Below are 19,722 nucleotides of genomic sequence, written 5' to 3'. Positions count from 1 at the left end.
TATATTGGGCTAAATTTATGTGTCCTGTACATGACCTCCTTTGGCGCATTTCTAGCCCCCTCATGCAGTGTTCATTAAGTTTTCTTCTGAACATCCTGAACATAACTAATAAGTGTTGAGGAAGGCTGCAGAATCCTCTGCTGGCTGGTCGCTCCAAGTTCACAATTAAGCAGAGCTCGCACTAACGCAAGTTCTGTCCGTGTTTTGACTTCAGTAAGTCAGTTTTGGCAAACATAATGCGTGACTTTTTCATGAATCCAACATCCAGCCACATAAGAAAACATGCAATCTGCCTGAGACATGATCAGTAAGGGAAACCATCTTTTATTGCAAAATAGAGAAAGAACATTTTACATTTAAGTATGCTTCTTAACCTTGCAGCCTACCTTAATCGTAATACACACAAAATGAACAATAAAAAAGTGTCAAGCACCAAAAGCAGCCCATATCAAATAAGTTATCTTTAATTCAAAACTCTGCATTTTTAAATATGCACGATTGTCCTATAAAGCAAAGGGGAAACCATTATATTGTGTTCCTATAAGGATCCCCATATAAAACTAAAATGGTTCAGTGCAATAAAACATGCTAACCAACACAACATTTGGGATTAAACGGGTAAGATTTCATGAAATTTATGATGTCTACTGTACTCACAGTTATGCAGTTGTGTTGGCTGACTATAAGGACAACTTGGGTCGTTTACGTTGACTAACAACACAGTTGACTTACCCTTTCAGTGACAACACAGCAGGTTGAATATTCATCGCAAAAAAAAATTGACTCTGTCCATTTGTACCCCTCCAAGGTTTTGTAGGCTTATAAAGAGTCTCCAGAGTTACCTTAGGAGGGAAAGTTGATGAGGTACAGTAGTTGAAGATATCAGGATACTGCAGGTCAGGAAATCTATCCTTTAATATATTGTTCCTTTATTGGTACACGTTAAAAGCACCACGGGGTATTTCATATTCGCTCCCGGCTGTCCCTGCGTTAAATTTGGAGCTATATGAGAAGCATTATGAATGGAAGTACGTGCAGTTGCTGTACTGTATTAAAACTTTAGTCAGGATAAACCCGTAGCCTATATTAAAAGCTGACTGAAGCAGTAGAATTTACAAATGCAACAACAACAAACAAAAACATTCCATTTAGAGCAGTGCTTGCACAGTTTCTGCATGAAATTCTTACTAATATCCTCAATTGAGCTCAAATTGATAAGCAATATAGATGATGCCATTGTTTACAATACAACCGGAGCACATTCTGCTGAAGTGTGGGGCAGAATGCTCAGACGCGCATTAGAGACTGTTTAGCCAACCACAATACACTGGACTAGCTAACCAGTCAGAGCCCATTACGTATTTCTGAGGCAGAGGCTTCATAAAAGCAGGAAATGATCATAGCGTTTATACACAAATCCGGCAAAACACGGAAGCAAAGCAGTGCCGCCATTACTGTGTGCCTTGCTGCTTAGGGAGTAGCAGAAGTAGCGTTGGTCCCGTAGGCCGCTGTAGCAAATGTTAGATGTATGATAAGTTATTTTTATTTATTTTTTTTAGTACGTATGCTGTCCAGTTATGCCGGAAAGAGCGTGTTGTGTGGTTGGCTGTTTAACAACAGCACAAAACTACAGGCCTGGAATAAAACAGTTTGTTAAATTTATGAACCTTTGTTGCACATTGACTGCCCATGTTTACGGCCATACAGATTACACAGAGTTCCTGGTCGAGCGGAGGAGTATTCATTGTTTGAATTTCGTAATGAAATTGACGGAATCTGAGAGCTGAGGGGTTTTTTTTTTCCTATAGCCTGCTCTTTCTCGTCTGTCGATCTCCATGTCCTCTTTGCTTCGCGATTTTTCTGTGTGTGAGAAAATGGATGTGTGGCGTGAGTGTGTGTGAAAAGCTTGTGTCTGACATTTTATTGCATTTGTATTAGTTTTTTGAAGAGTTAAAAAATCTGTGGGTCTTAACGCAATTACAATCGGCAAGTTGGTCAGACTAAAAGGGGAAAAAAATAATTACCGTATTTTTCGGACTATACGTCGCACCTGAGTATAAGTCGCATCAGTCCAAAAATACGTCATGACGAGGAAAAAAAACATGTATAAGTCACACCGGACTATAAGTCGCATTTATTTAGAACCAAGAACCAAGTGAAAACAATACCGTCTACAGCCACGAGAGGGAGTTCTATGCTGCTCAGTGTAGACTACAGGAGCACTGATCAGCATAGAGCGCCCTCTGGCGGCTGTAGACGGTAATGTTTTCTGTTAGTTCATTTCTCTTGGTTCATGTCCAATTAATTTTGATAAGTCGCACCTGACTATAAGTCGCAGGACCAGCCAAACTATGAAAAAAGTTATTTAATAATAGTTATTTGATATTGTGAAGATGTGAACATATTAGCAAAACAGCTAGTAATAACAGTGTTTGGTTTTATTGTTAATTGTCATCAATTAATACACTTCTTAATTACGTTACATATTTTTACATTATTACATTGTTGTCAATAATCTACCCAATGTTGCCTTTCACCAGACATTTTCTTTAATGAGCAGGATCCGCATTCATTTAAATCTCATTAGAGGGCACCGGCAAGCGTCACACTTCGCAGGCACGCAGTAATGGCGGCAGGCAAGATGGCGGCGCTCATAGAGTTTACGGCGGATTTGTGTATAGGAGAAGGGCTAGAGGGGTGTGGATTAAAGGTGAATTATGTGTAAAATAATGCGTTTTAATTTAATTTATTTATTTATTTATTTTTTAAATAAGCATTAACATGTTAGACTGCACCCCATAAACGGAATCAAGCCTAGAATAAAAAAGTCAACCAACCCTAAAAAAATTTAATAAATCAGATTGATAGAATTATATCACTTTTTATTTCCAAATATTTGTTACAGAACCATTTTTTATCTGGTATATAATAGAATCCATTCAAAACACAGGGCAAAGCATTATAGAATTTTAGGTATTTGCTTATTAATGAAATTTAACCTTTGACTAACAGATTGTCCAAATTAATAATTATTTCATGCGCTCACATTATGTGCATATAGTCATGTGCAGCGACTGGCTCAGTGTGCAGGTAAAGCTGCAAATCACAGATAGTTGGTGCTTTAAAGAAGAAAAAAATACGTACAGAAATGCTCAGCTGCTATTAGATATATTGGTTACTTGTTGTGGTAGAAACAGCCTCTGAGACAGATACCTTGTTCAAATGTTTAATGCGCAGACCTGACAGGCATACACGCAGACACTTCATCTTTGCGAGCAACTGCAGGAGGTCTCTTCGAAAACGGACCCCAATGAAGGCATACAAGATTGGATTCAGACAACAGTGGGAAAAGCCAATGCTCTCTGTTACTATTATCGCCTGTTCCAGTTTGCTGTGAGCATGGCAGCTCTGCTCAGCACCCAAGATCACCAGGGTATGCATAAAAATGGTGATGTTATATGGTAGCCAGCACAGGCAGAAAACCAGTGTAACTAGTAGGGCCAGTCGAATCGCTCCCTGTTTCTCCAGACTTCTCTGGCTTTGGCAAAGAGTGATGATTACAGACGTGTAGCAGTACCCCATGATCAACAGAGGCAGAAAGAAGCACATCAGGTGTGTGATGAAGCGGCTGGTCAACTTCCAGTTGTTTGCATGGATGCCATGGTTGCTGTAAGAACAATAAAACCTGGTAGAGTTGTTCTCTTTCTCCACAGACAGGAACACCATATTGGGAATGGTCACAAATAGACATAGGAGCCAGAGCAGTGCACAGGTGAGGTGAACGGTCTTAGGTCGACGGGTCTGGAGACTGGGGATGGCGTGCACAATGGCGAGGTAGCGATCGAAACTGATGCATGCCAAAAGCAGACTCCCACACACCAGATTTAGGCGATTAATAAGTCCCAATAGCTTGCACAAAAAGTTTCCAAAAGGCCACCCAACTACCCCTTCGGTAACTGCAAATGGTAAAGTGAAGAGGAGGAGCAGGTCAGCCAGTGCCAGATGTAGCAGATAGATCTCTGTGACGCGCAGGTTCCTCCGGCGTTTTAGCAGAATGGTCAGGAGGAGGCCATTTCCTGTTAGGCCCAGGAAAAAGACCACACCATATACAAGAGGTTGGAACACAGAGTGAAACAGATGCAGTGGGATATTTTCTTTTTCGCAGATGTACAGTACTCCATCAGAAGGTCCGTCTGTTACATTTTCATAGTCATTAAAAAGATCATCCGGAAAATTCTGAAAGTACACATTTCAGCTAGATCAACAACAGAAGATTTTTATTTTTCTAGACACTGCAATATTTAGATGTATCTCAGATGTATATCAGATGCCCTGCATTATAAATCAATCTAACTGATTATTACTATTATTTTTTGTTCATAATTTGCACCCTTGCTTAATCATTTGCTATTTTTTTTTATTACTTTTTTAAAATGGAAACAATCAAGTTGCATGCAGCAAACAGTTGTATAGACACTTGTACAATTTACAGGAAGTGATTTAAAGGAAATCTCACTTCCTGTTTTTTTCAGTATATAAAATGAAATTAATAATAAAATTATTATTAATAATAATAATAATATAGCAAATATAATAAAATATAATAATATAGTAATAATTTGATTAAGACAAATACAATTATTCACAGGAAACAATCTAAAGATATTTAATGTGGACATTATTTTTGTTGTTGTTCTCAAAATGTACAATTAATTTAATTTAGTATGATTTTCTGTTTATTTATTACTGGATGCAGATTAAATCATAGATGACTACTAGTCCACAAGAAAAAAAATAACAACCATACATTTAAAATCTAACCATTAAAATAAAAAGTTGAAAGTTCGGAATTACTCACTTCATAAACAACTTTATGTGTTATTTGCTCCATGTTTGTCTTGATGTGAGTGACCATTGTTGTCTCAGAAGTGTGCGTCCTTCACTTCGGGTTTAAAGGAAAGCAGTGTTTCAGTGATAAAACCCCACTGAACAACCAACCCATGATTCACACTCTGAGTTTCAGGGCACGCCTTTTCAAAATATACCTAAAAAAGGACTCGCACTCACCTTATTTGAATTCTTAACAAAAACAGTGAAAGAAACCCACACATTTCCTTTACAGAAAATCACATCCCCCGCTATCCTGCAGTTCAGATTTATACAGTACTAATTGACATAGTTTTAACACTTGCACTAAACTCACACATTTTGATCTTCATTGAGTTGATCATTATTGATGAAACCTGCAGCGGTTTTCTTTTTACCACTTGGCTGACCAAACCTTAGCACCTATCTGTTTTCTCGGCAGTGAGACTTGGTTACAGAAATCTATTTAAAATCTCCACTTTATTAAATAAGTAACTTTGGCATTTTGGTTCTGGCTGCATACATGTACATATCCATAGGCTATTTGTCTGCAAAATGTCTAAGTAAACAGAAATTGTGATATGAATTATTTTACAAAACTAACATTTGTTACAATTGTTTTATGTCTATTTCTTTTTTTAATTAAAAAAGTAAGGGCAGATAATGAAGGAAAAATCATTGCACTTTGGCCACTACATAATGCTCATATTTCTTTCATTACTTTCCAGATGTTTAAACAAAAACAATAATAAACTTTTGAGAGGTATAGTACAAATATAACCAATGGAAATGCATTTTTAACACATAGCTATGCCATTTGAAAGTCAACTGTCCATTGTTGTTCAAAATTTTGGGATGTGTATGTTTTACGGTTCCAAAGTCAAATTATCATTAATTAGAAATATTACAAATCTCGATTCTACATAACATCTGATAAGTAAGATGCACCCCAATGTTACAGTAAGTGCATCTTCCTAAGCCAGGCATCTGTTTCACTATTACTCATAGGTGTACCTTAGATGTTCACTTCAGCAAAACCTCAAGCAACCACCCACAACACTCTTGCATTATGGCAGCGAGTTTTGCACGGACAAGCACAGCTCCTTTTTTATTATTTTTTTTATTGTCACGCCCAGAAAAAGTACGACTTTTTTTGTTTTTTGTTTTTTTGTTACAGTTTGTGAAAATGATTGCTACAACCAGGAATACATTATGAGTGTGTGAAGCTTGTTGGAGTGGCTCCAGTTTACTATCTAAGGTAATAATAATAATAATAATAATAATAATAATAATAATAATAATAATAATGATGATGAAAACGCATACTGATAAAATGCACATTACTTGATTGTACACTCTTGTTAACATGGTAATGAACTTCGTAGCTTTAACTATAATTGGACTATAAAATCCATCTACCCATTTTCCAACAGCGTGTCCTGTGAAGTTAAAACCCAAATTCATCAGTACCATAAACATCAGTCTAATTGGTAAGGAAGAGTAAATCAGCTCTTTAAGGCAATTAATTATCTCTGAACCCCACAGGTGTCCCTATCAACAGATTCCTTCTTTGTGCACACCAAACCTCTTCAACACTTATAAAATAAGTCATAATAATAAAAATAATTGATGAAAGTATGTTTTTAGGCATTCAAATTGATGTCAGACAGCTTTAAACCACATTACCTCCAATTAGCCTAGCCCAAACATGTTGAATAAAATGACTCGCATTTCGGGTTTCTACAAAGAGCAAAAAAATATATATATTTGTGTGTGTGTGTGTGTGTGTGTGTATATATATATATATATATATATATATATATATATATATATATATATATATTCCTCAGGTAAGAATGAAACTGTGTTGCCGTGTAATTATGAATAAAATTCATATTTGTAAAAGAGGAGTATAATTGTGATGATGTCATACGCCTACAAAGGACGCAAAAAATAAAACTGCAATTCATGTATGCAATATAGATTGTTTTAAAAACAAGCTATATAAAATATGGGAGCAGTAGTAAAAATGTTTTAGTAAAATAATTTGAAATACGCCTGGTGTTTTTGTGGATTAAATGGGCCTCTCATGTGACTGATTATGGGAGGGTTTAAAGATGACTGGAAGCCATCTTACACGCTCGCTTTACACCCCGAGATATATGTCACAACTCTACACCTAAAATTCGCAAACACACAGAAAGAGATTCTCAGCCACATTTGGTAAGGTCACATAAAGTTACGTTTATGGTGTACGCGGTGAGATTTTTAATAGGTTTTGTGGCTTTAGCGTTAACATATTTGTCTGTGGAGTCTCTTGAATACTCTACTCACTTACAGCATTCGGGGAATTACTTTAGTAAAAGCTAAATCTTTTTTTATCCAATGTATTATCATTTATAAAAATCAGTGCTTCGTAGTTTATAACGTTAATGATGAATATGTGACCGTTGATTCGCGTGCGGCCTGTGTGTGGACGCAAACGCTAACGAGCTCGAGCACAGTGCTAATGTTTTCCTTTTTTATCTCGCACAGTTCAAATATTACATTCTACTGACAACAAAGCCAACGTATTAAAGTGACATTAGTATAAATGTATTTCCTAGTTTGTTAAACTCTGTTGAAATTTCTTGATGTGAAGCCGCAAGCGGTAGCTGCGTAAGTTAGCTAAACATTAGCATGAGCTGAGTGACAGCGAGTTCCACGTTGTGTGGAGTCAAGACGGTTAAAATGTAACGGCGTTAACCAAACAACTACAAAGTTATATTGGTTACACCGAGATACACTGGTTTGCTGTGTTCGGTAAGTGAGTTTCGTGAACTATGGACTTTCGGTTATGTTAAGCGAACTAAAGTGCATTTATATTGTCTACTTTTATCCGGTTTCCCCAGCTGTTTGGCCAGAGTGCCACTGCACCTGTTTTACAAACTCAACATCAGAAGTCGTCCACTTAATGTAAATGTGCGCGAAATCTGTGAATGGTTTTGCATCAGCGAGGCTGTTTTAAAATTAGGCCTTTCGTTTTGACTTTCTGCCAGGTGCTGCTGCCAGGTCAGATTTGACATTAAATGTAAGGTTTGTTGGTAAGTTCATGTGTAACGTTACAGATCTTGCAAGTTTTTCCTTTTATGGAGTCTTTCAGTTTGATTAACGTTACCAGAGATATTTTATTTTTATGCTATGCCTAGACTGATTTAGACCGTTTTGCTCCTTTAACATTACAATTTAGTGAAAATGTTCTGCTGTAATACCACACAATACATTACTAGCATTTATCTGTATTAGTCATGGGTATAATAGCCAGGACACATTTTGCCGTTCTGCGACTTATTCAATCGTAAAACCTCATTTAAGGCACAACCTTGCTTGTCCCTTTCAAAATTTACCAACTCAAAATAGTGATCTGTGAGTCAAGTATATATACTGTATGAAAACAAGTGTGCTTTTTAACAATCAGCAATAATTTAGTTAAAATATTTATTAATCTATAATGCTAGTTAATAAAATGCAGCTATTCATTAATGTAAAGTAAGCTGAGTTTCATAAAAAAACTTTTTTTTTTTCATTTTGATAATGTATATTTGGAAATGCTGAAATTAACAATACTTATTGCATTAGGTTTTTTTATTTATTTATTTATTTTTTATCTTTTTTTAGTTAAATCTTAACTAAAGATAATTACTAATAGATTAAACTATTGTTATGAACTAACTAATGTCCCTAGCTCTGTAAAAGTTGTGAAAACCCTGTCCTACGTAACTGTTCTAAAATCTAAGAATCTAAGATTTTCAATTTTAAATCTAAAATTGTGACATTTCATATTTTGTGCTTTATGATGGTCTTTCTCTCACACAGGTGGGAAACCTTTCAAATCCTTGATGTTGAATAATTGGAGAGAAAGGAATGGACAGACGAATTGAGAAGACCACTGGCTTCCTTGCTCCTGGTCTGTAAAACTTTTGCAGAGAAGGGATTCACTCATTCATGGAAGGATAACTGGAGCTAATCTTCTGCTTATATCTGTGACCTGTTGCTTGAGTGACATTGAGATGTTCCACAAGAGACTTGCATATTGAGGAACAAGGAACTGGTTATTTTTTTCCCCCCTTTTTATTTTTTTGTGTATTGGACACTGAGAAAGCTGTGGGAAGGACAACTTGTGTATTGTTTTGCAAGCCCATTAAGAAAGTATTATCTCCACTGTTGTTTTTCACTCGCTGAAAATATTGAAGTCATGAGTACAGCCCGAATGGAAAATCCAGTGATTCTGGGACTGTCGAATCAAAATGGCCAAATGCGAGGCTCTGTGAAGCCGGCAGGTGGTCCTGGTGGAGGGGGGTCCCAAACAACACAGCCAGCCCAGGTCAAACCCTCCAGCACCGTCAACAACGGCAACTCCCAGCCTGCACCCACAGCCAACACCATCATCAAGTAAGTCCTTTAGGGAAGAGTAAATGATGCTGTGATGGTGATGATTGGGATTTGATGTCTTTTTTGAAACCTTTACAGGCCTGGGGATGACTGGAAGAAAAATCTAAAGCTTCCTCCCAAGGATTTGCGCATGAGAACTTCAGTAAGTCCATCTCTAACGCATGTATTTGTCTCTTAAAGTATCCTCTGAACCGGAATCCTTCTCTGATGTCCTGCTTGTGGTCGTGACATTTACAGGATGTGACGGCAACCAAGGGAAATGAGTTTGAGGATTATTGCCTGAAACGGGAGCTGCTTATGGGCATCTTTGAAATGGGCTGGGAGAAACCGTCACCCATACAGGTAAAAAAAAAAGCGATTTCTCCATTTAAGGAGAAAAATGGACATTGGATGGAAAATATTTCAGATATGAATCACACTTGGCTAAAGAGATCTTGTATACCTGTACAAATCAATCTCAAGTTCATGTAATACAGGCTCTTTTTTTCAATTGAAATGCTTGATGAATTCTAAGCAGCTCTGGAGAGGAAGTTCAAGTTGTCATAGTGAGATAACAGGTGCTGAGAACACGATGAGTGTTACGCATGATTGAGCATGTGTAGTAGATGAAACCGTGCCAGTCATTCACACCAGATGTACAGAACATACAGAATTACTATTGAAATAGTCTACATAATAGCAGTCGATGTCTATGAATTTGTTTAAACTTTCACTTTAACTGAATGATAAAGTCTCTTACAGAAACTGGCTTCAGACGGTTTAGTTTTTTAAACTTTGTCTGTCAGTGACCATACAGTTTGCATCCTTTGTAAGACCAGAGAAGCTTGTTTTTAATCTGACCCGTCTGCTCATTACGGTCTTCTCACTCATACCTGCAGGAGGAGAGCATTCCCATTGCGTTGTCTGGCAGAGACATTCTGGCCAGAGCCAAGAACGGCACAGGAAAAAGTGGCGCCTACCTCATTCCCTTACTTGAACGCATAGACCTGAAGAAAGACTGCATACAAGGTCTGTGACTTCTTGGTTTTGCCACATTTACAAGAAGTTGTTAGGTTTCTTGAATATAGGCTTTATACACTAATTCATTATTGCTTTTAAGTGACTTCAAGCTTTAAATGCTTTCTGCAGCATTGGGTATTGTGCCCACTAGAGAACTGGCTCTACAGGTGAGCCAGATATGTATCCAGGTCAGCAAACACATGGGCGGGGTCAAGGTCATGGCAACAACAGGCGGAACCAACCTCCGTGATGACATCATGAGACTCGATGAAACAGGCAAGTGTTCATAATCTGGTTGGAAGTGTTTTTTGAGCTTATTTACATATACCCTTACGTAAATGCTGGATCTCACTGGATTTAACTTTTCCCTTTGTAGTGCATGTTGTCATCGCCACTCCAGGAAGAATTTTAGACCTCATCAAAAAGGGAGTGGCCAAAGTCAATCAAGTTCAGATGATCGTGTTGGATGAGGTATGAGAATGAGGGCTTTATCTTATTGTTAGGCTAATTACGGAGTTAACTGCCATAGATTAATACTCGTATCTCTTGTATGTTCTGCCCATGTTACCGAATAGGCAGATAAGCTCCTGTCACAGGACTTTGTACAGATGATGGAGGAGATTTTGAGCTTTTTGCCCAAACAAAGGCAAATTTTGCTGTATTCTGCTACCTTCCCACTGAGTGTGCAGAAGTTCATGGTAAACCCACTGATTTCTAAACAAAGATGTATAAAGTGTTTTATTTATTATTTATTTATAATTTAGTTTTTAAAGTATGCATTTTTACATTTAAAACCACTATGAGCATGCCACGAACTAGTTATCAACTTATGGTAACACTTAACACATGAAGGTAGGGCTGGGCAATATGACGATATATCGGACGGATGAAATTAAGTTTAACAATTCATATTGTGCTCTATTTATTTTGTGGTGCCGCAAAATACATTGTTTACGGCAATACTTTTTCATTATTTGATTGATGGCAGTCTACATGCGTTACACGGGGATGCAGGCAGATGTGTGAATAACAGCATGCGCGTACTCACACCATGTTGCTGTGCGCGTGGTCACGAAAACTTAATGTTTGCAAGCACTGCAGTTTAAAACGACTGATTTTAGGACGTTGAAACGCAAACAACCGAGCTATATGCGTGCGCTGTCTAAGCCGCGTATCAGCTGCTAATAGAGCTCGTGAGCATTTTTGCTGCGTGGCTTTGAATGATTGCATAAACTCTTATGTGTCCAAATGGATGTATCCTCATAAACGCAGTCATTTAGGTCATAAGGGAATGTAAACCGTTGCGAGCAAAAGCACATGCCGTATTTTCCGGACTATAAGTCGCACCTGAGTATAAGTCGCATCAGTCCAAAAATACATCATGATGAGGAAAAAAAACATAAGTCACACTGGACTATAAGTCTCATTTATTTAGAACCAAGAGAAAACATTACCGCGGCTGGAGACGGTAATGTTTTCTCTTGGTTCATTTCTCTTGGATCATGTCAAAATTAATTTTGATAAATAAATCACACCTGACTAAGTAGCAGGACTTATATAAAATTATGAAAAAAAAGTGCGACTTATAGTCTGGAAAATACGGTATGTCTGCCATTCATGAAAATCTCTCACTGTGCTTGACTAAATCACTTTTGTAACTAGAATAAGAAAGTAATGATAATGCTTATAATTATACATAGATGGATATAACTTGGACAGTGACGACTAATTCATTTACACAATGTATTTCTGAGTTATTGTAGTTTTTGTCCTATTGCTTGTAACTAGTTTAATCACTGACTGTTTATCTCCAGTGAGCTTGTTTATTATCTTGCATTAGTTTGAAAGACATTAGTGACAAGGATTATGAAAATTCTATTTTTATTTTTTATAATGACATAAGATTGGTCATATCGCCCACCCCTACATGAAGGTTATGATTTGCTCTTCAATGAGTCTTTCATTAAAAAAAAAAAATGAATACATCTTTAATCCATCAAGTCATTAGTTAAAAAAATTCACCCTGTGGCTGATTTGATTTTGGCAAAAAGCGTAATCGTAATTTTTATGAAGATTTTAGAACATGGCTAATTTACTTTGGAAATTTTACATTTATTTATTTCTTTTATTTTATTTTTTTTTAAATGAAGTGAATTTTGTTGCACTTAAATATTTAAATTAAAATTAAATTTATGCATTTAGCAGACTCTTTTATCCAAAGTGACTTACGGTGCATTCAGGCTATCAATTTTTACATATCGTGTATATATTTCAAATGATAAATGTACACTACTAATGTTATTAGTGTACACTAATAATGACTATAACTATAAATTGTTGCCATGCAACCAAAATAAAACTAAAGGACCGTTAGAAGTGCACTGCTCTAAAGAATGAGGGGAATTGATGATGAAACAAAAGCATCATTTCAGTTTTCTTAAGTTTGAAAGCCAAAATCAGATTTTATCAAATGATTAAATGCCCAGCCCTTGTAGCTTCACTGTTTATTCATGTGCGTATGCACTGTATGCAATATAATGGCATGTTGCCTCTGCTGCCTAATGTTCTAGAAAACGCTGATCTGTACTTAATTGCATGTTTGCTGTATTTTAAAGCCTGATAATATAATGATCACTGTATGAACATCGTATTTTGTTCAAAGGCTATCATTGTGGTTCAGAAAGTATTTATTTATGCTATATTTTTGTGAACAGAACACCCATCTGCAGAAGCCCTATGAGATAAACCTGATGGATGAGCTGACCCTGAAGGGGGTTACTCAGTATTACGCCTATGTAACAGAAAGGCAGAAAGTCCATTGCCTTAATACTCTCTTCTCCAGGGTAAAAATCTTATGATCCTTGTGCATCCCACATTTTATCAGACTAAGATTTGAAAATTAGCAAAGCGGTCCTCCTGTATGTTGCAGACATCTTATTTAATGTTTGTTTGTTGTTTTCAGCTCCAGATCAATCAGTCTATAATCTTCTGCAATTCATCACAGCGAGTGGAGCTCCTGGCAAAGAAGATCTCTCAGCTTGGATACTCCTGTTTCTACATTCACGCCAAGATGAGACAGGTGGGAATAGAGAGGGCTTGTGGTGTTACCACACTTCTGTTGGCGCAATTTTGAAATGGAACAAGTTTTTATGTAATGAATTTGAGGATGTTACAGGATTTGTAATTAGTTTGGTTTTATAAACCAGACAAACTGTTTACATTCTGAATTCTGTATCTTGGTTAATTTAATGTTAATACAAGTTTTAATTTTCCTTTAGGAACACAGAAACCGTGTGTTCCATGATTTCAGAAATGGCTTATGTCGAAATCTTGTCTGCACTGGTAAGTAGAGTTGAGAATCTGGATGTTTCAAGGTGGCCACGGGTTCTTAAGTCTTAATGATTAAATAATTTCTCCAGTCTGACAGACACTGTGAGAGTTTAAAGGGGTCATATGGTGCTAAAAAGAACATTTATGTTGTGTATTTCGTGTAGTGAAATGTTTACGCGGTTTAAGGTTCAAAAGACACACTTTTCCACAATGTACATTGTTTCTCCTCTCTGTCTTGCCTTTTTGAAACGTGTCAATTTTTCTAAGGTTCATAGCTCTGAGAAGCCAGGTGTACGCCAAATTCCTCAAGCATGAGATGGAAATGTTATGCCCCTCACATACTGTGATGCCGAGACCCAGTGCGATGAGACCAAACCATTACAAACAAGACATTTGTCGCATCCAGTGGGCACATAATTACTGATTATAATGACTTAAGGCCCCGATATACCTCAAAGTTTGTTTTTGTTCTTCATTTGGGGCTAAAAAGGAGTAAGAAAAGGCTGAGCATCAGTATACTGTTTTAGAATATTCCATCACCCCAATGTTGAGCTTCGATAGTTATTAATAGAGGTCAACCGATAGAGGATTTTGCCGATACTGATAGCTAGGTTGGACCACACTGGCCGATGTCTGAATTTTAGAACTCTCCTGTGCACATTCAAGCAGGCGCTTGAGGAGGCTTCTTCTTGCTTTATGGCAGATTGCAGACTTAAAAGTGCATTAACGCCACCAATCTCTCAAATGGACCATGACACTATCTTCCAATTAGGAGTGTCAATGGTCCACTTGAGAGAGATCTTGAATCGCTTCTTGAGTTGAGTGAATTAGTACATCCTTAATTATTCTAGATCTTGCTTTGTCTCTTTTCTCTGTTTAGATCTCTTCACAAGAGGAATTGATATACAAGCTGTGAATGTGGTGATCAACTTTGATTTTCCCAAACTTGGGGAGACGTACCTCCATCGCATTGGTAGATCTGGTGAGTAGGGGTTCGTTTAATTCCTGCTCTGAGATCAAGTAATGTTGCATTGATGATTTCGCTGTTTGACAGTCAGACTTTTGAAAGGTAAGCTTTGTTAAATGACATTGGACTTCTCTTCCCACAGGCCGATTTGGACACTTGGGCCTCGCCATTAACTTGATCACTTACGATGATCGCTTTAACCTGAAAGGTATTGAAGAACAGCTGGGTACCGAAATTAAACCCATTCCCAGCAGCATTGATAAGAGTCTATATGTGGCCGAGTACCACAGTGAGAGCGGAGAGGAGGTTAAACTGTGAGCAGGAGAGGTGAGTTCAATGTTCTGTCACTCTAGAGCTTACAATGTGCACGTTTGTTAGATTTGGTCTCTTTTCTTTCTTTTTTTTAACATGGTTTTTCTTTTCTACCCCATCCAGATCACCAATCCTTTGTCCCCTATCCCCACCTTTTTTTTTTTTTTTTATCTTCCCTGTGTCTAGGGAATTGGGGATTTTTTTTTTTTCTTTCACCATCTGTCTTTTCCCACACTTTTTTTTTTTTTTCTATTCTTGTTTGGTGCCACTACAAAGGAGTGATGTTGTGATGGCCCAATAATCGGGAAGGCTCATGGCCTACTAAAGGACTGCTGCACCAATATTTTCATCCTGAAGACTTGAGGAGGGAAAGAGGGGACATGAGGATTTATCGCCCATGGAAAAGAGACTACTACTCGCTTGCAAGCACATTCTCAACCCTCTCTGTTCCTCTGCTCATCTTCATGTTTCTAGTCATTTGAAACAAGTGCCTTAACAAGCAGTCTAACTTGTTCAAAAAGTAATAACCTGATGATTTTTCTTCACTCATAACTCTTCATTTGAAGACATGGTCTTGTTTTTCTCTCTGGCTTTTGGTATTGCTTGTCTGTCCCCTCCCGTTTAACATAAGAGGAATAATTTTCCATCTGCCACCTTGTTTTTTTGGGGCAATGAAGAACAGGATTTTGCAGTGGGAGAGAGGATGGGGCAACGTGTGATTTGTGCAGTCTCTGGTGTACTTGACTATGGTGTGAAGAGAAGCCCCCGGAGAACTGAGATGATATCAGTGGGCATGATGACAATAATAGGGGCTAATGTTCCTGTGGTAATCTTTCTAAAGCCCCGCAAGGCTCTTAATGGCTTTTTTTTTTTTTTCTTCATCCACTCGTGGAACATGCCATGCCTCTAGAGACCCATAACTCTTTCCCCCTCTGTCTTCAGCGGGTCAACATTAAGAGACTTGGCCAGACTGAGACCAGCCTTTTTCCTTGGCCATGAGGACTCCCACTTCAAGACGAATGTGGATTTTCTTTTCTCTTTCTTCCCCTTTCCTTGTGATTTCAGTGCGGTAGGCATTCTATCCTAAATGTGCCATTTATACAGATCTGGCACATTGTAAACATTTTGTAAATACTTCATTTATTATTTTTTTAATGGATCATTTTAAAACGAGCTGAAAAGGCTTAATGACCATTTGAGAAGAATGTTAGAAAGCTCTTTTAAAATCAGGATTCTGTCAGCACTGGGCGGCACTATTTTGGTTTTGCCCTTTTCTCCCCAGTGGGAAATAAGTTTAGCAGATGGTTAAAGTTTTTCCAGGTAGTGCACCACCCTTGTTTTGTCAAAAAAAAGGGCTTCTTTAAATCCAAGAATACTTTGTTCAGAAGGTTTGAGTGTTGGCTTCGAAGCGTTTCAGCAGATGGTGCAGATGTTCGGATTTGCACTTGTTCACTCTAAATTATTAACTATGACCCGCTCCCCAGTGCTGACAAACGTACCTGACATGGGTTGCTCAAATAAAAGGCCTCTTAAGGGTTGTGAAAAAAACGAGGCTTATTTGCTTTCCAGCCTTTTGCTTGTAACTGTGAGGCACTCAATAGGTTCCCCTAACCTGGGTGACTCTAAACATAGAGGTAACTTAATATTTTCATCTTTAATAGATCTACTTGCTGCAGTGCAGCTCAAATTGGCCATGTGCAAAAACTTTGAATTTATAAGTGAGATGTGTAGCTGTTACATGGGCTGTGTTTCTCTGCCGCTGGCACTAGGACGTTACTTTAAGCAGACTGGGGTGGGAGGATTGAAAGCTTGGAAAAATGGACAAAAAACAACTGAATGCCAAGACTTCTAAATGATGGACTGACAATGTAGTGGCAGAGACATGCAGTGCATCGTGAGTCGGGAGGCTTTTTTTTTTTGTTTGTAATGAGACCATGTTCTTGAGATGCTGCACAGAATTAACAGAAGAATCTAAACCTTTGCAGTGTGGGCTGCACTTAAGGTTGAACTTTAGTTCAAGGGTTGGGCAATAATTATACGTTCTGCACATGTTCTGGGAGCACTTCCTCGGTTAGGGCAGAGGTGTATAGACCGAAGGGGAGATTTATTTTTATTTATTATTGTATAATATTTTATTCTATTTGAGGAAGTATTGTGGTAGGGACAAGGGGTATTTAACGTGGGCTGGGTATTTGAGGTATCTGGGTATTTTTTTTTTTTTTTGGTGCTGATAACCAAATGACTTTTTCTTTTGCAGCAGAATATTTATTGCACCTCCCCCAAACACTAATAGCCTTTTTGAGTGTTTTTTTCTTCTTTCATTTCTGAAGGTTGACAGGGGCTTGCTTGAGACACTTTAGCCCTTCTGCTGCTTTTTGAATAAGTTTAGTGCTTTGGCCCGTGATGTTTTGAGGGTTGCAACTTTATGGGGTGGGTTGGAGGGAGGTTGGGGGGGGATAGACTTTTGTCTTTTTTGTGATTTATTGGCATAGAATTGGCTTAATTTAATGTTTGAGTTTAACATCGATGTCCCTATTTAAAAAAAAGTCTAATGCAGGTGAGTTTTAATGCATGGATCGGCTTTGTCTACTGCGGCATGTTACTGTTAGTTTTCCCTGATGCAATTAAAGTTTGTTCTAACTTTATGGTTCGTTACCAAATTGTAAGCAAAGGTTATTTATCCCATATTCTAAAACATGCATATTTTCCCAGTGACATTGCTTGAATCCAAGCTTGTATTCTCTTCTCTATAACATATACCCCTCGGTGTGTACATCACCGGTGTAATCAGCTTTGATTTATTTTGAGGGTTGTTAAACATCTGCCCATAGAGAGGAGTATATGAGTTTCTGGGCTCTTTGGCAGCAGCCCAGTGTTTTTCAGTAACCACTTGCTGTGAAAATCATGGTGCGTTCCTGAGATGCTGTAAAGTGGCATGTGATTGGATGTGCTGTGGTCTTTGCCAAGTTGGTTGGGGTTTCTTTTTATTCATTTTTATTTTTTGGTTTTGCTTTCTTTTTATTTGGAAGAATGTGGTGGAGAACATCTCACCGGTTTAAAAGTTTTCTAAAGCAACAAAATTGTAATCTTTAAAATCCACTCATTCTTCATTTATTAACTTTTTTTTTTTTTTTTTTTTGATTTATGTATTGGGGTGGGTGGGAGGTTATTTTTTATTTTTTTGCTGCCCTGATGTATCTCTTCCTGACTCTAACACTTTGCCTTGTTCTGTTCAGTGTTGGAGTACATGAATACATCAGTCTGGGTTAGTGGGTGGGAGGGAAATGGAGAGAATTGGTTTTCAAAAATTCAAATAAGTTTTGGAGTTCAGGGTAAGGAAAATTGGATCTCTAAACTTTGCCCTTAAATTGGCTAAATTAAATTCTTTCTCTTTTTTTTTTTTTTAGCTTTTGGGTACTTCTGATTAAAATGAGAAACCAAATGTAAGAAATCAAGTGTTTTTGTTTGTTTTGTTTCCTTTTCAATTTGAACCGTTTCAATTGGCATTTTTCTCAGTGATGCTACAATTGTAAAGATGTGTTAAAAAAAAATCCAATGGTTAACATCTGTGATAGTTTTTGTTTGAAAATAAAGCTCACTGAAGATCCATGTTTGAGGTGTCTTTTTCCCAAGTTTCTTATGACCGATGACCCACGTTGTGTTTATGAATGTAAGATGAATAACTTGTAAGACCTCTCAAAGTAAAAGTACACAATTTTATTAGTCTGTACATTTTAGTATCCAGAACAACTTTATTTCCTATAGTCATCTTGTGTAACATTTTCATGCTGCTGCTAATAACAGCCTACATAATGATATCTGACCGCTAGGTACAGGCTAGTCTTGTTGAAATGGTTTAATCCCTGTAGAATGATTTTAAACCTATCCCTCTGATCATTGATAAACAAGGGCCAAAGAGTTTTAAAACTGACTGTCAATATTTTAGCTCATCAAAATCCTCAGTCGAAGTTCAGGAAAACTTTTCATTCTCTCATCTGGGGTCACACTCCTGGGACCTTGTGACTGGTTAGTTCACATAACTACCTTCTTAGTCAAGGTTTCTTTCCCTAAATCGGAGCGGTTTATCTGCATTATCCAATGAGATGGCTACCTTTTAACACGGAGATTAATATTTTGGTTATCATTTGATATAAACGTGTTTGTCACTTGGATTGTGAAATTATTTGCTAAATTCCTTATGAAAGATGAGCTTGGAAGATGGTTCTCTCTGTGTTTAACAGCTGCTGGATGGTATTCTCATGGCAGGATAGTATTATTATTGACTTTGATATGAAATTGACTTTACTTGGACAATGCTGACAGCACAGGAGTTCCAAGAAAGTCATCGAGACAGGAACTGTATGAACTGAAGTTCCTTAAATGATTGCAGATTTGAATTACAGTTTTTTTCAGTCGCTAACAAGTATTTGTCCATGCAGTTGTCACATTTTCAAAACTCTAAACACAATTAGCACAGCATCTATCTATTGTGGCCATACCATTCACACATTTCATGTCATTTTCACACAATATGGAGTCATTGAACACATTTCCACAATGCTTACATTTTCTGAACAGACAAGCTATACCTCACAACAAAATTATGGATCGTTTTTGTAGTATTTACAAATGTTAACACACAACATCCCACAATAGCAAAAACAATCTTCCAAACCTTAGATACAGTATAAAAACCTCTGCTTCCGCGATGATATCAGTTCAAAAACAATTTATCTTAGCTGATTTATGTTGTGTAAATTGGGCCACCCACAACTGATTCCAATCTGGCTTAGACTCAATGGTAGGGGTTATTTTTT

The 19,722-nt window shown here is 37.4% G+C and overlaps 2 protein-coding genes across 3 annotated transcripts; one reads left to right on the top strand and one right to left on the bottom strand.

Annotated features, from left to right (window-relative positions):
* Positions 1–304: 304 nt before the first annotated feature.
* Positions 305–5,022, bottom strand: LOC127933821 (C-X-C chemokine receptor type 5-like). The gene is made up of 2 exons (XM_052530836.1): positions 4,859–5,022; positions 305–4,236 (listed from the first exon to the last, which is right to left on the bottom strand). The coding sequence occupies exons 1-2, from the start codon at positions 4,913–4,915 to the stop codon at positions 3,163–3,165; spliced, it is 1,131 nt and encodes a 376-aa protein (XP_052386796.1). The 5' UTR covers positions 4,916–5,022; the 3' UTR covers positions 305–3,162.
* A 1,948-nt stretch (positions 5,023–6,970) lies between these two features.
* Positions 6,971–18,516, top strand: LOC127934599 (probable ATP-dependent RNA helicase ddx6). 2 transcript variants are annotated; one of them, XM_052532086.1, is made up of 14 exons: positions 6,971–7,089; positions 8,722–9,297; positions 9,376–9,439; positions 9,535–9,639; positions 10,176–10,305; positions 10,426–10,572; positions 10,673–10,767; positions 10,872–10,994; positions 13,011–13,139; positions 13,259–13,375; positions 13,575–13,638; positions 14,507–14,608; positions 14,736–14,920; positions 15,029–18,516. In XM_052532086.1, the coding sequence occupies exons 2-13, from the start codon at positions 9,101–9,103 to the stop codon at positions 14,909–14,911; spliced, it is 1,449 nt and encodes a 482-aa protein (XP_052388046.1). In that variant the 5' UTR covers positions 6,971–7,089; positions 8,722–9,100; the 3' UTR covers positions 14,912–14,920; positions 15,029–18,516. The 2 variants fall into 2 exon arrangements, with proteins under 2 accessions (XP_052388046.1, XP_052388045.1); XM_052532085.1 differs by lacking the exon at positions 6,971–7,089 and adding an exon at positions 7,810–7,949.
* Positions 18,517–19,722: the final 1,206 nt, after the last annotated feature.

The sequence above is a fragment of the Carassius gibelio genome, chromosome A18 (genome assembly GCF_023724105.1).
Source record: "Carassius gibelio isolate Cgi1373 ecotype wild population from Czech Republic chromosome A18, carGib1.2-hapl.c, whole genome shotgun sequence".
NCBI classification, from domain to species: domain Eukaryota; kingdom Metazoa; phylum Chordata; class Actinopteri; order Cypriniformes; family Cyprinidae; genus Carassius; species Carassius gibelio.
Note: the sequence above shows the minus strand (reverse complement) of the source record. Positions and strands in the feature narration are given on the sequence as shown.